At 39.9% G+C, this 21,961-nt stretch overlaps 1 protein-coding gene across 1 annotated transcript in view; it reads right to left on the reverse strand.

Annotated features, from left to right (window-relative positions):
• The window catches only part of LOC128684068 (cell adhesion molecule Dscam2), a 569,487-nt gene that overhangs the window by 106,434 nt on the left and 441,092 nt on the right, over positions 1–21,961 (reverse strand). The window contains exon 11 of the mRNA XM_070091026.1: positions 16,330–16,449. Within this exon, the coding sequence (XP_069947127.1) occupies positions 16,330–16,449 (120 nt within the window). The remainder of the gene's footprint in view (positions 1–16,329; positions 16,450–21,961) is intronic.

Consider the following 21,961-nt stretch of genomic DNA (forward strand, 5'->3'; position numbering starts at 1 on the left):
TTACACTAATTCTTCGTGAGATGCTCTCTTATTACACTAATTCGTCGTGAGATGTTCCTCTATTGCACTAATTCTTCATGAGATGTTCCTCTATTACACTAATTCTTCGTGAGATGCTCTCTTATTACACTAATTCTTCGTGAGATGTTCCTCTATTACACTAATTCTTCATGAGATGCTCTCTTATTACACTAATTCTTCATGAGATGCTCTCTTATTACACTAATTCTTCATGAGATGCTCTCTTATTACACTAATTCTTCATGAGATGTTCCTTTATTACACTAATTCTTCATGAGATGTTCCTCTATTACACTAATTCTTCGTGAGATGCTCTCTTATTACACTAATTCTTCATGAGATGTTCCTCTATTACACTAATTCTTCGTGAGATGTTCTCTTATTACACTAATTCTTCATGAGATGTTCCTCTATTACACTAATTCTTCGTGAGATGCTCTCTTATTACACTAATTCTTCGTGAGATGTTCCTCTATTACACTAATTCTTCATGAGATGCTCTCTTATTACACTAATTCTTCGTGAGATGCTCTCTTATTACACTAATTCTTCGTGAGATGTTCCTCTATTACACTAATTCTTCATGAGATGCTCTCTTATTACACTAATTCTTCGTGAGATGTTCCTCTATTACACTAATTCTTCGTGAGATGCTCTCTTATTACACTAATTCTTCGTGAGATGTTCCTCTATTACACTAATTCTTCGTGAGATGCTCTCTTATTACACTAATTCTTCATGAGATGTTCCTCTATTACACTAATTCTTCGTGAGATGCTCTCTTATTACACTAATTCTTCATGAGATGCTCTCTTATTACACTAATTCTTCATGAGATGTTCCTCTATTACACTAATTCTTCGTGAGATGTTCCTCTATTACACTAATTCTTCATGAGATGCTCTCTTATTACACTAATTCTTCATGAGATGTTCCTCTATTACACTAATTCTTCATGAGATGTTCCTCTATTACACTAATTCTTCATGAGATGCTCTCTTATTACACTAATTCTTCATGAGATGCTCTCTTATTACACTAATTCTTCATGAGATGCTCTCTTATTACACTAATTCTTCATGAGATGTTCTCTTATTACACTAATTCTTCGTGAGATGTTCCTCTATTACACTAATTCTTCATGAGATGCTCTCTTATTACACTAATTCTTCATGAGATGTTCTCTTATTACACTAATTCTTCGTGAGATGTTCCTCTATTACACTAATTCTTCATGAGATGTTCTCTTATTACACTAATTCTTCGTGAGATGTTCCTCTATTACACTAATTCTTCATGAGATGCTCTCTTATTACACTAATTCTTCATGAGATGTTCTCTTATTACACTAATTCTTCGTGAGATGTTCCTCTATTGCACTAATTCTTCATGAGATGTTCTCTTATTACACTAATTCTTCATGAGATGTTCCTCTATTACACTAATTCCTCATGAGATGTTCTCTTATTGCTCTAATTCTTCATGAGATGTTCTCTTATCGCAATAATTCTTCATGAGATGTTCCTCTATTACACTAATTCTTCATGAGATATTCCTCTATTACACTAATTCTTCATGAGATGTTCCTCTATTACACTAATTCTTCATGAGATGTTCTCTTATCGCAATAATTCTTCGTGACATGTTCCTCTATTACACTAATTCCTCATGAGATGTTCTCTTATTGCACTAATTCTTCATGAGATGTTCTCTTATTGCTCTAATTCTTCATGAGATGTTCTCTTATTGCACTAATTCTTCATGAGATGTTCTCTTATTGCACTAATTCTTCATGAGATGTTTCTCTATTACACTAATTCTTCATGAGATGTTCCTCTATTACACTAATTCTTCATGAGATGTTCTCTTATCGCAATAATTCTTCGTGACATGTTCCTCTATTACACTAATTCCTCATGAGATGTTCTCTTATTGCACTAATTCTTCATGAGATGTTCTCTTATTGCTCTAATTCTTCATGAGATGTTCTCTTATTGCACTAATTCTTCATGAGATGTTCTCTTATTGCACTAATTCTTCATGAGATGTTCTCTTATTGCACTAATTCTTCATGAGATGTTTCTCTATTACACTAATTCTTCATGAGATGTTCCTCTATTACACTAATTCTTCATGAGATGTTCTCTTATCGCAATAATTCTTCGTGACATGTTCCTCTATTACACTAATTCCTCATGAGATGTTCTCTTATTGCACTAATTCTTCATGAGATGTTCTCTTATTGCTCTAATTCTTCATGAGATGTTCTCTTATTGCACTAATTCTTCATGAGATGTTCTCTTATTGCACTAATTCTTCATGAGATGTTTCTCTATTACACTAATTCTTCATGAGATGTTCCTCTATTACACTAATTCTTCATGAGATGTTCTCTTATTGCAATAATTCTTCATGAGATGTTCCTCTATTACACTAATTATTCATGAGATGTTCTCTTATTACACTAATTCTTCATGAGATACTCTCTTATTACACTAATTCTTCATGAGATGTTCTCTTATTACACTAATTCTTCATGAGATGTTCCTCTATTACACTAATTCTTCATGAGATGTTCTCTTATTGCAATAATTCTTCATGAGATGTTCCTCTATTACACTAATTATTCATGAGATGTTCTCTTATTACACTAATTCTTCATGAGATGCTCTCTTATTACACTAATTCTTCATGAGATGTTCCTCTATTACACTAATTCTTCGTGAGATGTTCCTCTATTACACTAATTCTTCATGAGATGTTCTATTATTACACTAATTCTTCGTAAGATGTTCCTCTATTACACTAATTCTTCATGAGATACTCTCTTATTACACTAATTCTTCATGAGATGTTCTCTTATTACACTAATTCTTCGTGAGATGTTCCTCTATTACACTAATTCTTCATGAGATGTTCTCTTATTACACTAATTCTTCGTGAGATGTTCCTCTATTACACTAATTCTTCATGAGATGTTCTCTTATTACACTAATTCTTCGTGAGATGTTCCTCTATTACACTAATTCTTCATGAGATGTTCCTCTATTACACTAATTCTTCATGAGATGTTCCTCTATTACACTAATTCCTCAAGAGATGTTCTCTTATTGCACTAATTCTTCATGAGATGTTCCTCTATTACACTAATTCTTCATGAGATGTTCTCTTATCGCAATAATTCTTCATGAGATGTTCCTCTATTACACTAATTCTTCATGAGATGTTCCTCTATTACACTAATTCTTCATGAGATATTCCTCTATTACACTAATTCTTCATGAGATGTTCCTCTATTACACTAATTCTTCATGAGATGTTCTCTTATCGCAATAATTCTTCGTGACATGTTCCTCTATTACACTAATTCCTCATGAGATGTTCTCTTATTGCACTAATTCTTCATGAGATGTTCTCTTATTGCTCTAATTCTTCATGAGATGTTCTCTTATTGCACTAATTCTTCATGAGATGTTCTCTTATTGCACTAATTCTTCATGAGATGTTCTCTTATTGCACTAATTCTTCATGAGATGTTCTCTTATTGCTCTAATTCTTCATGAGATGTTCTCTTATTGCACTAATTCTTCATGAGATGTTCTCTTATTGCACTAATTCTTCATGAGATGTTCCTCTATTACACTAATTCTTCATGAGATGTTCTCTTATTGCAATAATTCTTCATGAGATGTTCCTCTATTACACTAATTATTCATGAGATGTTCTCTTATTACACTAATTCTTCGTGAGATGTTCCTCTATTACGCTAATTATTCATGAGATGTTCTCTTATTGCACTAATTCTTCGTGAGATGTTCCTCTATTACACTAATTCTTCATGAGATGTTCTCTTATTACACTAATTCTTCGTGAGATGTTCCTCTATTACGCTAATTATTCATGAGATGTTCTCTTATTGCACTAATTCTTCATGAGATGTTCTCTTATTGCAATAATTCTTCATGAGATGTTCTCTTATTACACTAATTCTTCGAGAGATGTTCCTCTATTACACTAATTCTTCATGAGATGTTCTATTATTACACTAATTCTTCATGAGATGTTCTCTTATTACACTAATTCTTCGTGAGATGTTTTCTTATTACACTAATTCTTCGTGAGATGTTTTCTTATTACACCAATTCTTCGTGAGATGTTTTCTTATTACACTAATTCTTCGTGAGATGTTTTCTTATTACACCAATTCTTCGTGAGATATTTTCTTATTACACTAATTCATGGTGAGATGTTTTCTTATTGCACTAATTCCTCGTGAGATGTTTTCTTATTACACTAATTCTTCATGAGATGTTTTCTTATTACACCAATTCTTCGTGAGATGTTTTCTTATTACACTAATTCTTCGTGAGATGTTTTCTTATTACACCAATTCTTCATGAGACGTTCATCTATTACACTAATTCTTCATGAGATGTTCTCTTATTACACTAATTCTTCGTGAGATGTTCCTCTATTACACTAATTCTACGTGAGATGTTTTCTTATTACATATACACAATTATTAAATTATTCATTTATATGTTCTACATTAATGAAATTATGTAAGAAATTTCCACATGTAGGGTATGGTACCTTCACTACCACTGGATTTATTACGCATTACGTAGTGTCAACTTCTGAAAGTTCCCTTATTTTCATTTTTTTGTAAGGTTTAGGATAGCTTGGGTTGTATTAAATTAGATTGACTTATCTCAGGCTCTCTTAGTTCAAGTTATTTTGACTTAGGTTAGTATAGGTACATTAGGTAAGGTAAAGTTGATGAAGGTTAAAGGCAAATCCGATCAGCAGATACTGTGCAAGTGACCCCGGCATACACACACACACACACACACACACACACACACACACACACACACACACATTCCGTCACTACACACTTGCCATTTCACATTACTATAAATAACATTCATGAATTTGCCTCTCCATGCATTAATTTGATAAAGACACAGGACGAAACGTCGTTATTAGGCAATAGGTTTACTGTGCACATATCTTCTTTATCTTTTAAACTAAGCACTAAGCCATGTAGCAAGCCTGAAAGAATTGAACTTTATCAGCATTGCTGGGAGAAAATTAACACTGACTTTCTACAAGTGTTTATGGGTAACCTGACGAGCAACTCTAGTTCTAAATGCTTAGACAAACGATTTCATTGCTGGAGGGAAGATAGTTTTATTTAACTAAGGGATGGAAGAGATTAAACTTAGAGTAATATTGTATGTAGTTTAAAACAATTCCTCTCTCGTTTTACGGCTTCTGTCAACTAACAGCTTCTCATCGACTCCAACGATTCTATTGCATAGGGAATTTTTGTGAATATCTTTGTGAAGACTACTGACAAACAGGTCTCCACAGCATCAGACAGGTGAGCTACGGGAGACAGGTAGTCTGTGCTATTAACATACTGGAAATGCACACACAAATTTTGATTCAATTCGTTATGGAGGGCATTCATTCCCTGTAGGTCTTAGTAGGTAATTTCAAAGACATAACATCCAAAACCATAAAATGCACACGGTATTAATTATCTTTTTTTTATTAATTCTCTCTAATTCATAAAGAGAAGGAAGAAAATGACAAGGACGAAATAGAGTGGAAGAAGAAGTAGAAGCAGAAGCAGGATGAGCATCAGAAGCAGGAGGAGGGGCAGAAGAGCAGAAGCAAGAGGAGTAGAAGCAGGAGGAGCATCAGAAGCAGGAGGAGGGGCAGAAGAGCAGAAGCAAGAGGAGTAGAAGCAGGAGGAGCAGAAGCAAAATGAGGAGGACTGTGAGTAAGAAGATTACGTATAGATTGTGCAAGGGAAAAATAACAAGAGAAATCTGAAGAGAAGTAACGCAAGGGGACGCTAAAGTAAAAATAAACGATATGAGGGAGAAGGAAGAAGTCGGGGAAAGTAATCTGGAAGAGCAGGTAAAGAAGAAATATAGACACTGGCAGAGAGAAGGAAAAGCATTAAGTGCTCAGGAAAATAATTTCACAGAACAAGATCTGCCTACTATTGTTTCGCATCAAATTTTCCGTTGTAATTTACAGCACATTTTCCTGAAACTCAGAACAGACGAAGTCACGAGAAATTACTTTTATCAAAAAAAAAAAAAAAAACCAGTTCTGCCCCTCGGGATGCAATCAGAAAATATACACAGGAAACACGATGGTACAAAAAAAAATAAATAAATAAAACATACGAGAAGATAATAAAACGCAGGAATGATTCAAGTAGAAAAATAGGTTATCTCTCATCATTACATCTCGGGTACACAGAATAATGGCTGGTATTAAACACGATATCGTGTAAGGAAGGCACGCCGCACCTCCCTCGCTGTCTACTGCTGCTCAGAAAAGGTTCCTAGATGTTGCTAACGGGGCATTGAATACATAGGAGGATAGGTACAGTAATTGTACCTATCCTTCTATGGCATGAGAAGAGTACGTCACTGATTTTAAGTAATATTAAATAAATTTAAAATGACCTATGAGATATATATATATATATATATATATATATATATATATATATATATATATATATATATATATATATATATATATATATATATATATATATATATATATATATATATATATATATATATATATATATATATATATATATATATATATATATATATATATATATATATATTCTATATATATATATATTCTATATATATATATATATATATATATATATATATATATATATATATATATATATATATATATATATATATATATATATATATATATATATATATACGCAAAACAACCACTCTGAAAGAATAGAGAAATTCCAAGCGCTTTCGTGACTACTCACGAAATAGTAGTAGTAGTCACGAAAGCGCTTGGAATTTCTCTATTCTTTCAGAGTGGTTGTTTTGCATATTCTGAAATCACCTGTTTACTGTGATCTTATTGCATGTATATATACGTATATCATTTACCAAACTGCGGCAAGCCAGGATTCGACCCCATGTCACATTGTCCCGCCCCGAGAGACAACACAACGTACGTGTCACCCTATCCACTCCGCCATCGATCCTACAGACAACATGAGCCTAGCGAACTAGACTTGATTCATGTTGCGAGGACACTCGTGGCAGTGGATGTTCAAGGATTAATTTCAGCCTCCTCTTGTTTCAATACCCGCCTCAACAAGCAGACTATATAGCAATGAAACCATGAAACAAGTGCTATTCAAACAGGAGGAGGCTGAAATTAATCCTTGAACATCCACTGCCAAGAGTGTGCTCGCAACATTAAAGAAGTCTAGTTCACTTTGCTCATGTTCTTTGTAGGATCGATGGCGGAGTGGATAGGGTGACACGTACGTTGTGTTGTCTCTTGAGGCGGGACAATGTGAAGTAGGGTCGAATCCTGGCCAGTCGCAGTTTGGTAAATGATTCAGTGCCACTTGTTTCGTGGTTTCATATATATATATATATATATATATATATATATATATATATATATATATATATATATATATATATATATATATATATATATATATATATATAAATTGCTGGCTAGACAGGTACTGCAAGAAAATTGCAATCCCATTAATTGATAACCGGGACAAATTCTATGGCAAGAATGATATGTATGCAAGGGATGGGGTTCATCTCTCTGGGGTTAGAGTGGTTGCATTAGCCAATTCGATTGAGGGGGTAATTGATGACTTGTCTGGGACTTTAAACTGATAGATTATAGAGGTATGGGTGTTTGTGGGAAACAATTAGCCTGCAGTATTATTGTTGGAAACAGTAGATATTACCAGGATACCTCAGGGATACTTTTAAAAGACAATATTCAAAGTAAACTTCCTAATAAAGACAAAGCAACTGATCAACAAACAAAGAGAGATAGTAGAGGGCAACGAGTGACTAGCTCCCTAAAGGTTTACTATACAAATAGTAGGAGTCTAAGAAATAAGATAGATGAGCTAAGATTACTCGCGAGTGCAGGTAATATAGATATTATTGCTATAACTGAGACCTGGTTCAACTGGAAGGATAGGGAAATGCCTTCTGAATGTAACATACAAGGTTATAAACTATTCCACACTGATAGGGTCAACAGGAAGAGTGGGGGAGTGGCGATGTATGTCAGAGATAATTTAACTTGTTGTGTTAGACATGATATAAAAATAGAATCATCGGACACAGAATCTGTTTGGCTACAGTTTCTCTAGGGGTATGAAAAATTAATTTTGGGTGTGATATATAAACCCCCAAACCTTGATAGGGAGTGCAGTAAGATGCTATGAGACAAAATTCATAAGGAATCTAGATATGAAAATGTTGTGTTAATTGGGGATTTTAACTTTAGACAAATTGATTGGAACAATGTGACAGGAAATCTTGAGTCTAGTGACTTTCTTGATACAGTTCAGGATTGCTTTTCAAAACAGTTTGTGACAGAAACAACTAGAGGAAACAATCTGCTTGACTTGGTTCTTGCCAAGAAACATTCACTAATTAATAATCTTGAGGTTAATGATAAGCTTGGGGAAAGTGATCACAAATCACTAAGTTTCAATATAGAGTATTATGGAATTACCCATTAAACTGCAATCAAGTCTCTGTCCCAGACTTTCGATTGGCTGAATTCCTGGGACTGAAAAATTATCTAGGTGGGCTAAATCGGGGCGATCTGACTATGGGTCAGGTAGCTGGTGTTGGTTGCCAATACGACGTTTCTCAGAGCATAGTTCTAGCTGCCCAGACAACTTTTGTTCCGAGTAGGGAAATTAGATCTAACAAAAATGATCCCAAATGAATGAACAATAGATTAAAACATCTAAAAGGTCAAAAGAGAGGCAAATATAGGCGTATCAAAAGAGGTGTTCCACAGGGGTCAGTGTTGGGCCCCTTGTTGTTCACAATTTACATAAACGATACAGACGAGGGAATAAATAGCGGCATAAGCAAAGTTGCTGATGACACCAAAATAGGCCGTCCAATTCATTCTGTTGAGGACATTAGTGCACTCCAAGATGATTTGAATAGACTGATGCAGTGGTCGGAGAAGTGGCAGATGCAGTTTACTATAGACAAATGCAAAGTGCTAAATGTTGGACAGGACAATAACCATGCCACTTAAAACTGAATAGTGTAGATCTTAATACTACTGATGGCGAAAAGGATTTAGGAGTTCTGGTTAGCAGAAATCCTCAGGTTGTTCTTCAACTCTATATATCCTTGGTTAGGCCTCATTTAGATTATGCTGCACAGTTATGATCACGAGATTACAGAATGGATATAAATGCACTGGAAAATGCACAAAGGAGGATAACAAAGCTGATCACATATATCAGAAATCTTCCCTATGAGGATAGACTGAGGACTCTGAATCTGCACGCTCTAAAAAGGCGTAGAATTAGGGGAGATATGATCGAGGTGTATAAATGGAAAACAGGAACAAATAAAGGGGATGTAAATAGCGTGCTGAAAATAGCCAGCCAAGACAGAGCTCGCAGCAATGGCTTCAAGTTGGAAAAGTTCAGATTCAGGAAGGATATAGGAAAGCACTGGTTTGGTAATAGAGTTGTAGATGTGTGGAACAAACTTCCGAGTACCATCATAGACGCTAAGACGTCGTGCAGTTTTAAAAATAGGTTGGATAAATACATGAGTGGGTGTGGGTGGGTGTGAGTTGGGCCTGACTAGCTTGGGCTATCAGGTCTGGTGCCATGCTCCTTCCTTAAGTGGAAGTAACCTGACTAGGTGGTCATTGTTCTTGACCGGGCGCCTGGCATGGACCTGCTTCGCATGGGTCAGCAGGCCTGTTGCAGCGTTCCTTCTTTCTTATGTTCTTATGTTATATATATATATATATATATATATATATATATATATATATATATATATATATATATATATATATATATATATATATATATATATATATATATATATATATATATATATATGTGTGTGTGTGTGTGTGTGTGTGTGTGTGTGTGTGTGTGTGTGTGTATGGAAGAAATAACAATAAACGCGTGATGGCAAAAACATTAAATTATCACCTGAGAGATTTCATGTGCTTTCACACATATCTTCAGAGGAATTGGAAGGAGGGGCAAGAGAAGCACATTGTACATCTTAAACACTGAGGTAACACCTGACTCTGAGCAGGGGACGACTCACGCAGTGACCTGCTACCTGACTCTGAGCAGGGGACGACTCACCCAGTGGCCTGCTACCTGACTCTGAGCAGGGGACGACTCACCCAGTGGCCTGCTACCTGACTCTGAGCAGGGGACGACTCACGCAGTGACCTGCTACCTGACTCTGAGCAGGGGACGACTCACCCAGTGGCCTGCTACCTGACTCTGAGCAGGGGACGACTCACGCAGTGACCTGCTACCTGACTCTGAGCAGGGGACGACTCACGCAGTGACCTGCTACCTGACTCTGAGCAGGGGACGACTCACGCAGTGACCTGCTACCTGACTCTGAGCAGGGGACGACTCACGCAGTGACCTGCTACCTGACTCTGAGCAGGGGACGACTCACGCAGTGACCTGCTACCTGACTCTGAGCAGGGGACGACTCACCCAGTGACCTGCTACCTGACTCTGAGCAGGGGACGACTCACGCAGTGACCTGCTACCTGACTCTGAGCAGGGGACGACTCACGCAGTGACCTGCTACCTGACTCTGAGCAGGGGACGACTCACGCAGTGACCTGCTACCTGACTCTGAGCAGGGGACGACTCACCCAGTGACCTGCTACCTGACTCTGAGCAGGGGACGACTCACGCAGTGACCTGCTACCTGACTCTGAGCAGGGGACGACTCACGCAGTGACCTGCTACCTGACTCTGAGCAGGGGACGACTCACGCAGTGACCTGCTACCTGACTCTGAGCAGGGGACGACTCACCCAGTGACCTGCTACCTGACTCTGAGCAGGGGACGAATCACCCAGTGACCTGCTACCTGACTCTGAGCAGGGGACGACTCACCCAGTGACCTGCTACCTGACTCTGAGCAGGGGACAACTCACCCAGTGACCTGTTACCTGACTCTGAGCAAGGGACGACTCACCCAGTGACCTGCTACCTGACTCTGAGCAGGGGACAACTCACCCAGTGACCTGCTACCTGACTCTGAGCAGGGGACGACTCACCCAGTGACCTGCTACCTGACTCTGAGCAGGGGACGACTCACCCAGTGACCTGCTACCTGACTCTGAGCAGGGGACGACTCACCCAGTGACCTGCTACCTGACTCTGAGCAGGGGACGACTCACCCAGTGACCTGCTACCTGACTCTGAGCAGGGGACGACTCACCCAGTGACCTGCTACCTGACTCTGAGCAGGGGACGACTCACCCAGTGACCTGCTACCTGACTCTGAGCAGGGGACGACTCACCCAGTGACCTGCTACCTGACTCTGAGCAGGGGACGACTCACCCAGTGACCTGCTACCTGACTCTGAGCACTGGACGACTCACCCAGTGGCCTGCTACCTGACTCTGAGCAGGGGACGACTCACCCAGTGACCTGCTACCTGACTCTGAGCAGGGGACGACTCACCCAGTGACCTGCTACCTGACTCTGAGCAGGGGACGACTCACCCAGTGACCTGCTACCTGACTCTGAGCAGGGGACGACTCACCCAGTGACCTGCTACCTGACTCTGAGCAGGGGACGACTCACCCAGTGACCTGCTACCTGACTCTGAGCAGGGGACGACTCAACCAGTGACCTGCTACCTGACTCTGAGCAGGGGACGACTCACCCAGTGACCTGATACCTGACTCTGAGCAAGGGACGACTCACCCAGTGACCTGCTACCTGACTCTGAGCAGGGGACGACTCACCCAGTGACCTGATACCTGACTCTGAGCAGGGGACGACTCACCCAGTGACCTGCTACCTGACTCTGAGCAGGGGACGACTCACCCAGTGACCTGCTACCTGACTCTGAGCAGGGGACGACTCACCCAGTGACCTGCTACCTGACTCTGAGCAGGGGACGACTCACCCAGTGGCCTGCTACCTGACTCTGAGCAGGGGACGACTCACCCAGTGACCTGCTACCTGACTCTGAGCAGGGTACGACTCACCCAGTGGCCTGCTACCTGACTCTGAGCAGGGTACGACTCACCCAGTGACCTGCTACCTGACTCTGAGCAGGGGACGACTCACCCAGTGACCTGCTACCTGACTCTGAGCAGGGGACGACTCACCCAGTGACTTGCTATCTGACTCTGAGCAGGGGACGACTCACCCAGTGGCCTGCTACCTGACTCTGAGCAGGGGACGACTCACCAATTATAAATAATAGCTAAGTTTTTTAAAAAAAAAAGATGTCCTGCATGACCCATGTAGGTTTAGCGCTTATTCCTGATCATAATAACAATAAAAAATGTCAAAAAAGGTAAATTTTAAATAATTCGAACCTCTGAATATATTAAAATTAGATCCAAACAATACGGAAAAAATGGTTCGGGTAATTAAAATTAATCATCTCAGGCCATAAGCTCAAAGAAAAAGCATAAGGAAGGAGCACTGTAGTAGGTTCACTGGCCCAGTCCACGAACGTGATTCCCAAATCCTACCATTCACACACACATATTTGTTCAACATATGTATAAAATTCAAATCAAATTCGTTTTGACCAGGAACACACTCTGCATTTTTTGTAAAAAAATAATTTTTTACCCTTAAGATTACGAACAATAATTCTGAACTATAAAATTGTCTAGTTTATAGATACCAGAACTCAAATTTGAAATATGATGTGCATTATGATTAATAAGAGACGTTTCTATATTTCCTTGTACTGAGAATTACAGGGAGGTAATTCTTTGGTACACAGGCCAGTGTAAAATGCATCAGTACAGTGAAAAATACATCAGTACAGTGAAAAACACATCAGTACAGTGAAAAATACATCAGTACAGTGAAAAACACATCAGTACAGTGAAAAACACATCAGTACAGTGAAAAACACATCAGTACAGTGAAAAACACATCAGTACAGTGAAAAACACATCAGTACAGTGAAAAACACACCAGTACAGTGAAAAACACACCAGTACAGTGAAAAACACACCAGTACAGTGAAAAACACATCAGTACAGTGAAAAACGCACCAGTACATTGAAAATCACACCAGTACAGTGAAAAACACATCAGTACAGTGAAAAACACATCAGTACAGTGAAAAACACACCAGTACAGTGAAAAACATACCAGTACAGTAAAAAACACACCAGTACAGTGAAAAACACATCAGTACAGTGAAAACACACCAGTACAGTGAAAAACACACCAGTACAGTAAAAAACACACCAGTACAGTGAAAAACACATCAGTACAGTGAAAAACACATCAGTACAGTGAAAAACACACCAGTACAGTGAAAAAAACATCAGTACAGTGAAAAACACATCAGTACAGTGAAAAACACACCAGTACAGTGAAAAACACATCAGTACAGTGAAAAACACACCAGTACAGTGAAAAACACACCAGTACAGTGAAAAACACATCAGTACAGTGAAAAACACACCAGTACAGTGAAAAACACACCAGTACAGTGAAAAACACACCAGTACAGTGAAAAACACATCAGTACAGTGAAAAACACATCAGTACAGTAAAATATACATCAGTACCGTGTAAAATATATCAGTCGTCTAGAATAAAGGCCTAAGCCTTTATTCTAGACTGGTTAAGCTCTGCCTTGAGCGATACGTCTTCGAAAATATTCTCTAAGCAATACCTAACATAAATACAGAACTTGAGTAAGAGCGGAGTATTAGAAGGTCACCACAACGCCACCAACAAAGGTCACCACAATACCACCAACAAAGGTCACCACAATACCACCAACAAAGGTCACCACAATACCACCAACAAAGGTCACCACAATACCACCAACAAAAGTCACCACAACAACAACAAAGGTCACCACAATACCACCAACACAGATCACCACAATACCACCAACAAAGATCACCACAATACCACCAACAAAGGTCACCACAATACCACCAACACAGATCACCACAATACCACCAACAAAGGTCACCACAATACCACCAACAAAGGTCACCACAATACCACCAACACAGATCACCACAATACCACCAACAAAGGTCACCACAATACCACCAACAAAGGTCACCACAATACCACCAACAAAGGTCACCACAATACCACCAACAAAAGTCACCACAACAACAACAAAGGTCACCACAATAGGACCAACAATGGTCACCAAAATACCACCAACACAGGTCACAGCAATACTACCAACAAAGGTCATCACAATACCACCAATACCACCAACAAAGGTCACCATACTACAACCAGCAAAAGTCACCACAATACCACCAGCAAAGTTCACCACAATTCCAACAACAAAGGTCACACAATACCACCAGCAAAAACCACCACAATACCACAAACAAAGGTAGCCACACTACCACCAGCAAAGGTCACATCAATATCACCAACAAAGGTCACCACAATACTACCAACGAAGGCTACCATACTACCACAAATAAAGGTTACCACACTACCACCAACAAAGGTCACCACAATACCACCAATAAAGGTCACCACAATACCACAAACAAAGGTCACCACAATACCACAAACAAAGGTCACCACAATACTACCAACAAAGGTCACCACAATAAAACCAATAAAGGTCACCACAATACCACCAAGAAACGTCACCACATTACCACCAATAAAGGTCACCACAATACCACCAACAAAGGTCACTACACTGCCACCAACAAATGTCATCTCACTACAACCATCAAAGGTTATCACACCTAACAATGTAGTCCCAATTTTTAAAAAGGGAGACAGACATGAGGCACTAAACTACAGACCTGTATCACTAACGTGTATAGTATGCAAGGTCATGGAGAAGATCATCAGGAGGAGACTGGTGGAGCACCTGGAAAGAAACAAGTGTATAATTGACAACCAGCACGGTTTCAGGGAAGGAAAATCCTGTGTCACAAACCTACTAGAGTTTTATGACAAGGTGACAGAAGTAAGACAAGAGAGAGAGGGGTGGATCGACTGCATATTTTTGGACTGCATGAAGGCCTTCGACACAGTTCCTCACAAGAGGTTACTGCAAAAGCTAGAGGATCAGGCACACATAACAGGAAAGGCACTGCAATGGATCAGAGAATACCTGACAGGGAGGCAACAACGAGTCATGGTACGCGACGAGGTGTCAGAGTGGGCGCCTGTGACAAACGGGGTTCCACAGGGGTCAGTCCTAGGACCTGTGCTGTTCTTGGTATATGTGAACGACATAACGGAAGGGATAGACTCAGAAGTGTCCTTGTTTGCAGATGATACGAAGTTAATGAGAAGAATCAAATCGGATGAGGATCAGCCAGGACTACAAAGAGACCTGGACAGGCTACAAGCCTGGTCCAGCAACTGGCTACTTGAATTTAACCCTGCCAAATGCAAAGTCATGAAGATTGGGGAAGGGCAAAGAAGACCGCAGACACAATATAGTTTAGATGGCCAAAGACTGCAAACCTCACTCAAGGAAAAAGATCTGGGGGTGAGTATAACACCGAGCATATCTCCTGAGGCGCACATCAATCAGATAACTGCTGCAGCATACGGGCGCCTGGCAAACCTACGGATAGCGTTCCGATACCTCAGTAAGGATTCGTTTAAGACTCTGTATACCATTTACGTCAGGCCCATACTGGAGTATGCAGCACCAGTTTGGAATCCACACCTAGTCAAGCACGTCAAGAAATTAGAGAAAGTGCAAAGGTTTGCAACAAGACTAGTCTCAGAGCTACGGGGATTGTCCTACGAAGAAAGGTTGAGGGAAATCGGCCTGACGACACTGGAGGACAGGAGGGTCAGGGGAGACATAACGACATATAAAATACTGCGCGGAATAGACAAGGTGGACAAAGACGGGATGTTCCAGAGAAGGGACACAGACACAAGAGGTCACAATTGGAAGTTGAAGACTCAGATGAATCAAAGGGATGTTAGGAAGTATTTCTTCAGTCATAGAGTAGTCAGGCCGTGGAATAGCCTAGAAAGTGACGCAGTGGAGGCGGGAACCATACATAGTTTTAAGGCGAGGTATGATAGAGCTCATGGGGCAGGGAGAGAGAGGACCTAGTAGCAATCAGCGAAGAGGCGGGGCCAGGAGCTGTGACTCGACCCCTGCAACCACAAATAGGTGAGTACAAATAGGTGAGTACACACTACCTCCAACAAAGGTCATCACTCGTTAACTACCACCAACAAGGTGTGGTACTCACCTGTCTCTTTGCGCCAAGCGATGGTAGGGTTGGGGAACCCCTTGGCCAGACAGTGTAATGCTACAGTGGCACCCAGAGCCACACTGGTACTGGCTGGCTCCACCACCCAGGCTGGAGGCACTGTAAAGTGGGAAGGGCAGGGAACACCATTGTCAACATGTGTACAATTGTGATAATCTTGAAATATATATATATATATATATATATATATATATATATATAAATAAATAAATATATATATATATATATATATATATATATAAATACATACATACATACATACATACATACATACATACATACATACAACTATACATACATATATATGCAAGACAAGCCACGTGGGGTGGAAATCTTAAGATCAAGTACTTTCACACTTCTCAGTACGTCATAAGGAGCTGTGCAATGTTGCAAGGACAGCAACAGGAGAAATAGTGAAAGTTGTTTTTCAGAGTATGGTAGTGCGGTGCCACCAGCCGATACCTGACTAAGGGAGAGAGAAGCCCAGTTGAATGCCAACCACAGACTAGTTCCCCCACACCCCACCCCACATGGGGTCGGGTGGAGTAGGCCCCACAGTTGGCAGATAGCATGAAGTAAAATAAATAGGAGATAGTAAACAGCCATCCCTAAGCTTCTAACCGCTGGGAACAGGTCATGTGACGCAAGAAGTTACGTGACAATAGTGGAACATTTACATACAGAATGAAGCTAATGTGAACAACCTGGTGTTCCAGAACGTTCTAAAATATTCAGGAAATACTCTCAGAGTCAATTAATATGCCTGTGTGAATCCTCTTATTCAGGTTTTTCTTTCATATCACAACTATTATCCACTACTATCATTATTATTATCATAATCATCTTAATATTACAAACAATTTAATTCAGTAATCAACTAAACTAGTTGCAATCATCTTGTTACAATAACTATGTGTACTTTGTGCCTCTTTTTTGGGCTATCATAGGATGATCACAGTTGCACATCAATACCCAAATGAACTCCTTTGCCTATTTCCTTACTACCGATGTTACATCACTCAAGTTGCAGTCTGTATTGCAGCACACCACCAAGAGCACCTGTAACCCTACGATACCAGTATGCAGTAGTAGCTGAATAACAAAAAAAGGCACAATACCGTGACTGGAACGATACACAAATAACCCGCACATAAAAGAGAGAGGTGTTAATGTTGCAGTTTAAAAACTGTAGTGTAAAGCACCCTTCTGGCAAGACAGTGATGGAGTGAATGATGGTGAAAGTTTTTCTTTTTCGGGCCACCCTGCCTTGGTGGGAATCGGCCAGTGTGATAATAAAAAAAAATAAAAGAGAGAAGCTTACGACGACGTTTCGGTCCGACTTGGACCATTTACAAAGTCACACTGTGACTTTGTAAATGGTCCAAGTCGGACCGAAACGTCGTCGTAAGCTTCTCTCTTTTATGTGCTGGTTATTTGTGTACAGTAGTAGCTGGGTGGGTTATATCGACGATCGCTACTAACATAACATGTTATATATCGACTCTCACGATGGACTTAGAATGTTATATATTATATCGACGTTCACGACGGGCGTACCATGAGGTTCAGTTTGTAGACTCTGGTCGAACATAACTGGAACATCACGAAACCCCCTGGCAAAAAGAACAGTAGATTCACTAAATAGCTATCGAGTTTGTACAGCCCATAATTTAAGTTACATACGGCATTCCTATCATGTTTCAAGATGTTTCATGATGAAAGTGTTGGGTACAATTATCTGGGCGGCAGCGCACCCCTGTGGGTGATTGCAAGAACTGACATGATTAAGATCGCATTCGACCCCTGGCCTGTACTGATTAAGTACTGGTGTTGGGATAATCGGTTCCTGTCTGACCAATGTATGAAAATGGGCAAAGTGTACATGGAATCTTGTAGATACCATAGACATTATTAGTCGGTGTGTTTTTAATCAATCTCTGTTTCACTGTCCCAGTGTTTTTGAAAGCAAGATTTATGTTGAACTTTTTTAGTGCCTCAAGCTGACAGACCAAATTATCATCGTATGTCAAGACCAATACATTTTTCCTGTTAGGTGTTTCCTTAGGTTCAGTCCTGTAGAAAGTCTTCCTAGCTGACAATTGGTCTTCTCAACAAAATCCCTGGAATAACTCAGTTTTGTGGCTATGTTAAATATCTTGTTGATTTCATCTTCTAAATACTCAGGACTGCAGATACGCAAAGCTCTCAGGAACACTGTAAGGAAAACATTTCTTTTAACCCTAGATTCATGATTGGGATAATAATGAATGTATGATGACACATTGGTGGTCTTCCTGTAAACTGTAAATTTTAATTTTCTGTCTACGCGATGGATTAAAACATTTAGGAAGGGTAGAGTGTTATCCATTTCATGCTCTAATGTGAACTTAATCGAAGGTACCAAATTATTAAGTCTTGATAGGAACTCATTAATGCTGCGATCTCCAGGCCAAAACCAAAATACATCATCTACGTATCTGAACCACCTAGCATTATTTGGGAGACTAAGTAGTCTAGTCTCATAGAATTCCAATTACACGTTGCTGAGTAAGGGGCTGCTGAGTCTATAAACTGAACATCATGGTACACCCGTCGTGAACATCGATATAATATTAAACATCCTGTTAAGTTCATCGAGAACGTCGATATATATAACATGTTAGGTCTGTCGCGATCGCCGATATAACCCACCCAGCTATTACTGCACACAGGTAACGTAGGGTTACAGGTGCTCTAGGTGGAGTGCTGCATTACAGATTGCAACTTGAGTGATATAACATCGGTAGTATGGAAGGAGTCATGGGGGTTCATTTGGGCATGGGTATGCAAGGGCGATCATCCTATGATAGCCCCAAAAAGAGGCAGAGTGACCTATTCAGGTCCTAACCCGTCTAGATACAGCGGCACAAAGTACACATAGTTGATTGCAACATGGTGATTGCAACTAGTTTAGTGAATTACTGAATTAAATTGTTTGTGATGAATGGTTTGAAAAACTGACAAGTTGTAGATTGAGACACTTATGCAACATATGGGAATCTTTATTCAGGAAAAGTTTCGCCACACAGTGGCTTCATCAGTATAAAGACGTAAAGAGAGGAGGAGTTTAAGGTAATCAGTCCCTCAGCCTGGAGTCGATGAATGATGAAGCCACTATGTGGCGAAACGTTTCCTGAATAAAGATTCCCATACGTTGCATAAGTGTCTTTATCTATAAATTGTTTGTAATATTAAAATGATAATGATAATAATAATGACAGTAGTGGATAATAGTTGTGATATGAAAGAAAAACCTGAATAAGAGGATTCACAAAGGCATATTGACTCTGAGAGTATTTCCTGAATATTTTAGAACGTTCTGGAACACCAGGTATTATCTGCTGACAAAATGAGACCATTTATTCTTTCTATTTCATTAGTTAGAAGGTTGTTCACATTAGCTTCATTCTGTATGTAAATGTTCCACTATTGTCACGTAACTTCTTGCGTCACATGACCTGTTCCCAGCGGTTAGAAGCTTAGGGCTGGCTATTTACTATCTCCTATTTATTTTACTTCATGCTATCTGCCAACTGTGGGGCCTACTCCACCGACCCCATGTGAGGTGGGGTGGGGGGGAACTAGTCTGTGGTTGGCATTCAACTGGGCCTCTCTACCTCAGTCAGAGGCTGGTGTCACCGCACTACCATACTCTGAAAAACTTCCCTTATTTCTCCTGTTGCTGCCCATCAACATTGCACAGCTCCTGATGACGCACTGGGAAGTGTGAAAGTACTTGGGCTTAAGATTACACTCCCCCCCCCCCCGTGGATTGTCTTGCATTGTTAAGATCGCCCGTTTGCGAATGTTTTTCATTATGTATGTATGTATATATATATATATATATATATATATATATATATATATATATATATATATATATATATATATACATATATACATACATATATATATCATGTAATATGCATGGATGAAACTGAGGAATCACTTACTGCATTTTCCGGCATATAAGGCGCACGACAGACGTATCATAACGGTAAATCAGTTATTATATTCACGAGCTAATTACCCTCTTACTTTACGCAAAAGAGTAACCCAAAGCCTTCCCTTGACCATGAGCGTGACCATATAAAGCACAGGGTGATTTTTCCAAGTCTTTTTGTGGGAAAAAAAGGAACGTCTTATACGCCGGAAAATGCGGTATGTAGGATATTAATACACATGACTAAAAGACTTCCTCAGACCCTCATCAACAAATGAAGATGGTCTTTGATTAAGGCTGAAATCTAGACACATCTTTGATCTATGACGATTATTTTTATCCAAGTGGCTACCCACTTTTCGTAATACATTTTCTATTAAATATAAAGACTCACAGTCAAATTTAACAAGGAACTATCTACTTTAATAAGATTGGTTAATACTGAAACACAAGTTGCTGTTAATTCTTATTATCTAGAGAAAATGTGAAAATTTACCTGTGGCAACAGTGGTGTTTTAGTAATGAAGATATTAGTAGAATTCTAATTAAATTGAAAGAAATTGATAGTTTATTAACAACTACCGTAGAGGTGACTAAGTAAAAGTCTGCCAGTGTTCAGTGAGAGGGGTGGCAGTGCATGAGTCTGCCAGTGTTTGGTGAGAGGGGTGGCAGTGCATGATTGGTGGAGGACAGGGTAGGGGGTGGTCTAGCGAGGGTGTGTCGGGGAGAATATGTCCAAAGAGAAAGTAGCAGAGAAGACGTCTCCTACAAGCCCATAGTGTCATTATTTCACACAGACCCACACTGTCTCTGTCTCCTACACCGTTGTAGATCACCACCAGTCGTCGTGTTTCCCTCTCGGTGTACAACAAATGGGGCATGTCTCTCACAAGAACGAAAACAAAACTCATCCATAGCCCGCAGCCTCCTGCTGACTGGCAACCAAGCAACCAATCGCTTAAAAAATTATACTGATTGGCCAGCCAGCATCCAATGCCGCTGGCGATTCTCATCGAGCACGCAGGTACCCAAAGACGTGTGGAGAGAAGCCCTGAATTGCTGATCACCTTATATCTATCTGATTGAATGGCAAGAGATCACCTAATTTGGAGCCTCTCGTTTATTAATCAGGTATCAACAAACTGCTCAGGAGACGCCTACTGACTGGCCAATCTCCTGCCACTGAACTGTAAGATTCGATGATTGGTTGGTTCTGTTTTCTGGTCAGTGAGCAGGTGATCTACGGGTTAGGAGGCTCTTCGTGGCATAAACGTAATTATCTTGTCTGCAGTATGACTAACAGAATGATAAAAGAAGAAACCTTTCCAGAATGATGATGAAAGAAGCACTTATGTAACATGATGGTGAAAAAAAGCTTATTTAAAATTATGCTGATGGAAATACTTATGCATCATGAGGATGAAGGAAACATTGAAGCAGCACCATCATGCCTGTGGATGAAAGAAACAGTGACGCAGCAAGATCATGCTTGTAGATGGCGGAAGCAGTGACGGAGAATGATCATGCCTGTGAATCAAGAAAGCAGTGACGCAGCATGATCATGCCTGTGGATGAAGGGAGCAGTGATGCAGCATGATCATGCCTGTGGACGAAGAAAGCAGTGATGCA

The sequence above is a fragment of the Cherax quadricarinatus genome, chromosome 3 (genome assembly GCF_038502225.1).
Source record: "Cherax quadricarinatus isolate ZL_2023a chromosome 3, ASM3850222v1, whole genome shotgun sequence".
Taxonomy (NCBI): Eukaryota; Metazoa; Arthropoda; class Malacostraca; order Decapoda; family Parastacidae; genus Cherax; species Cherax quadricarinatus.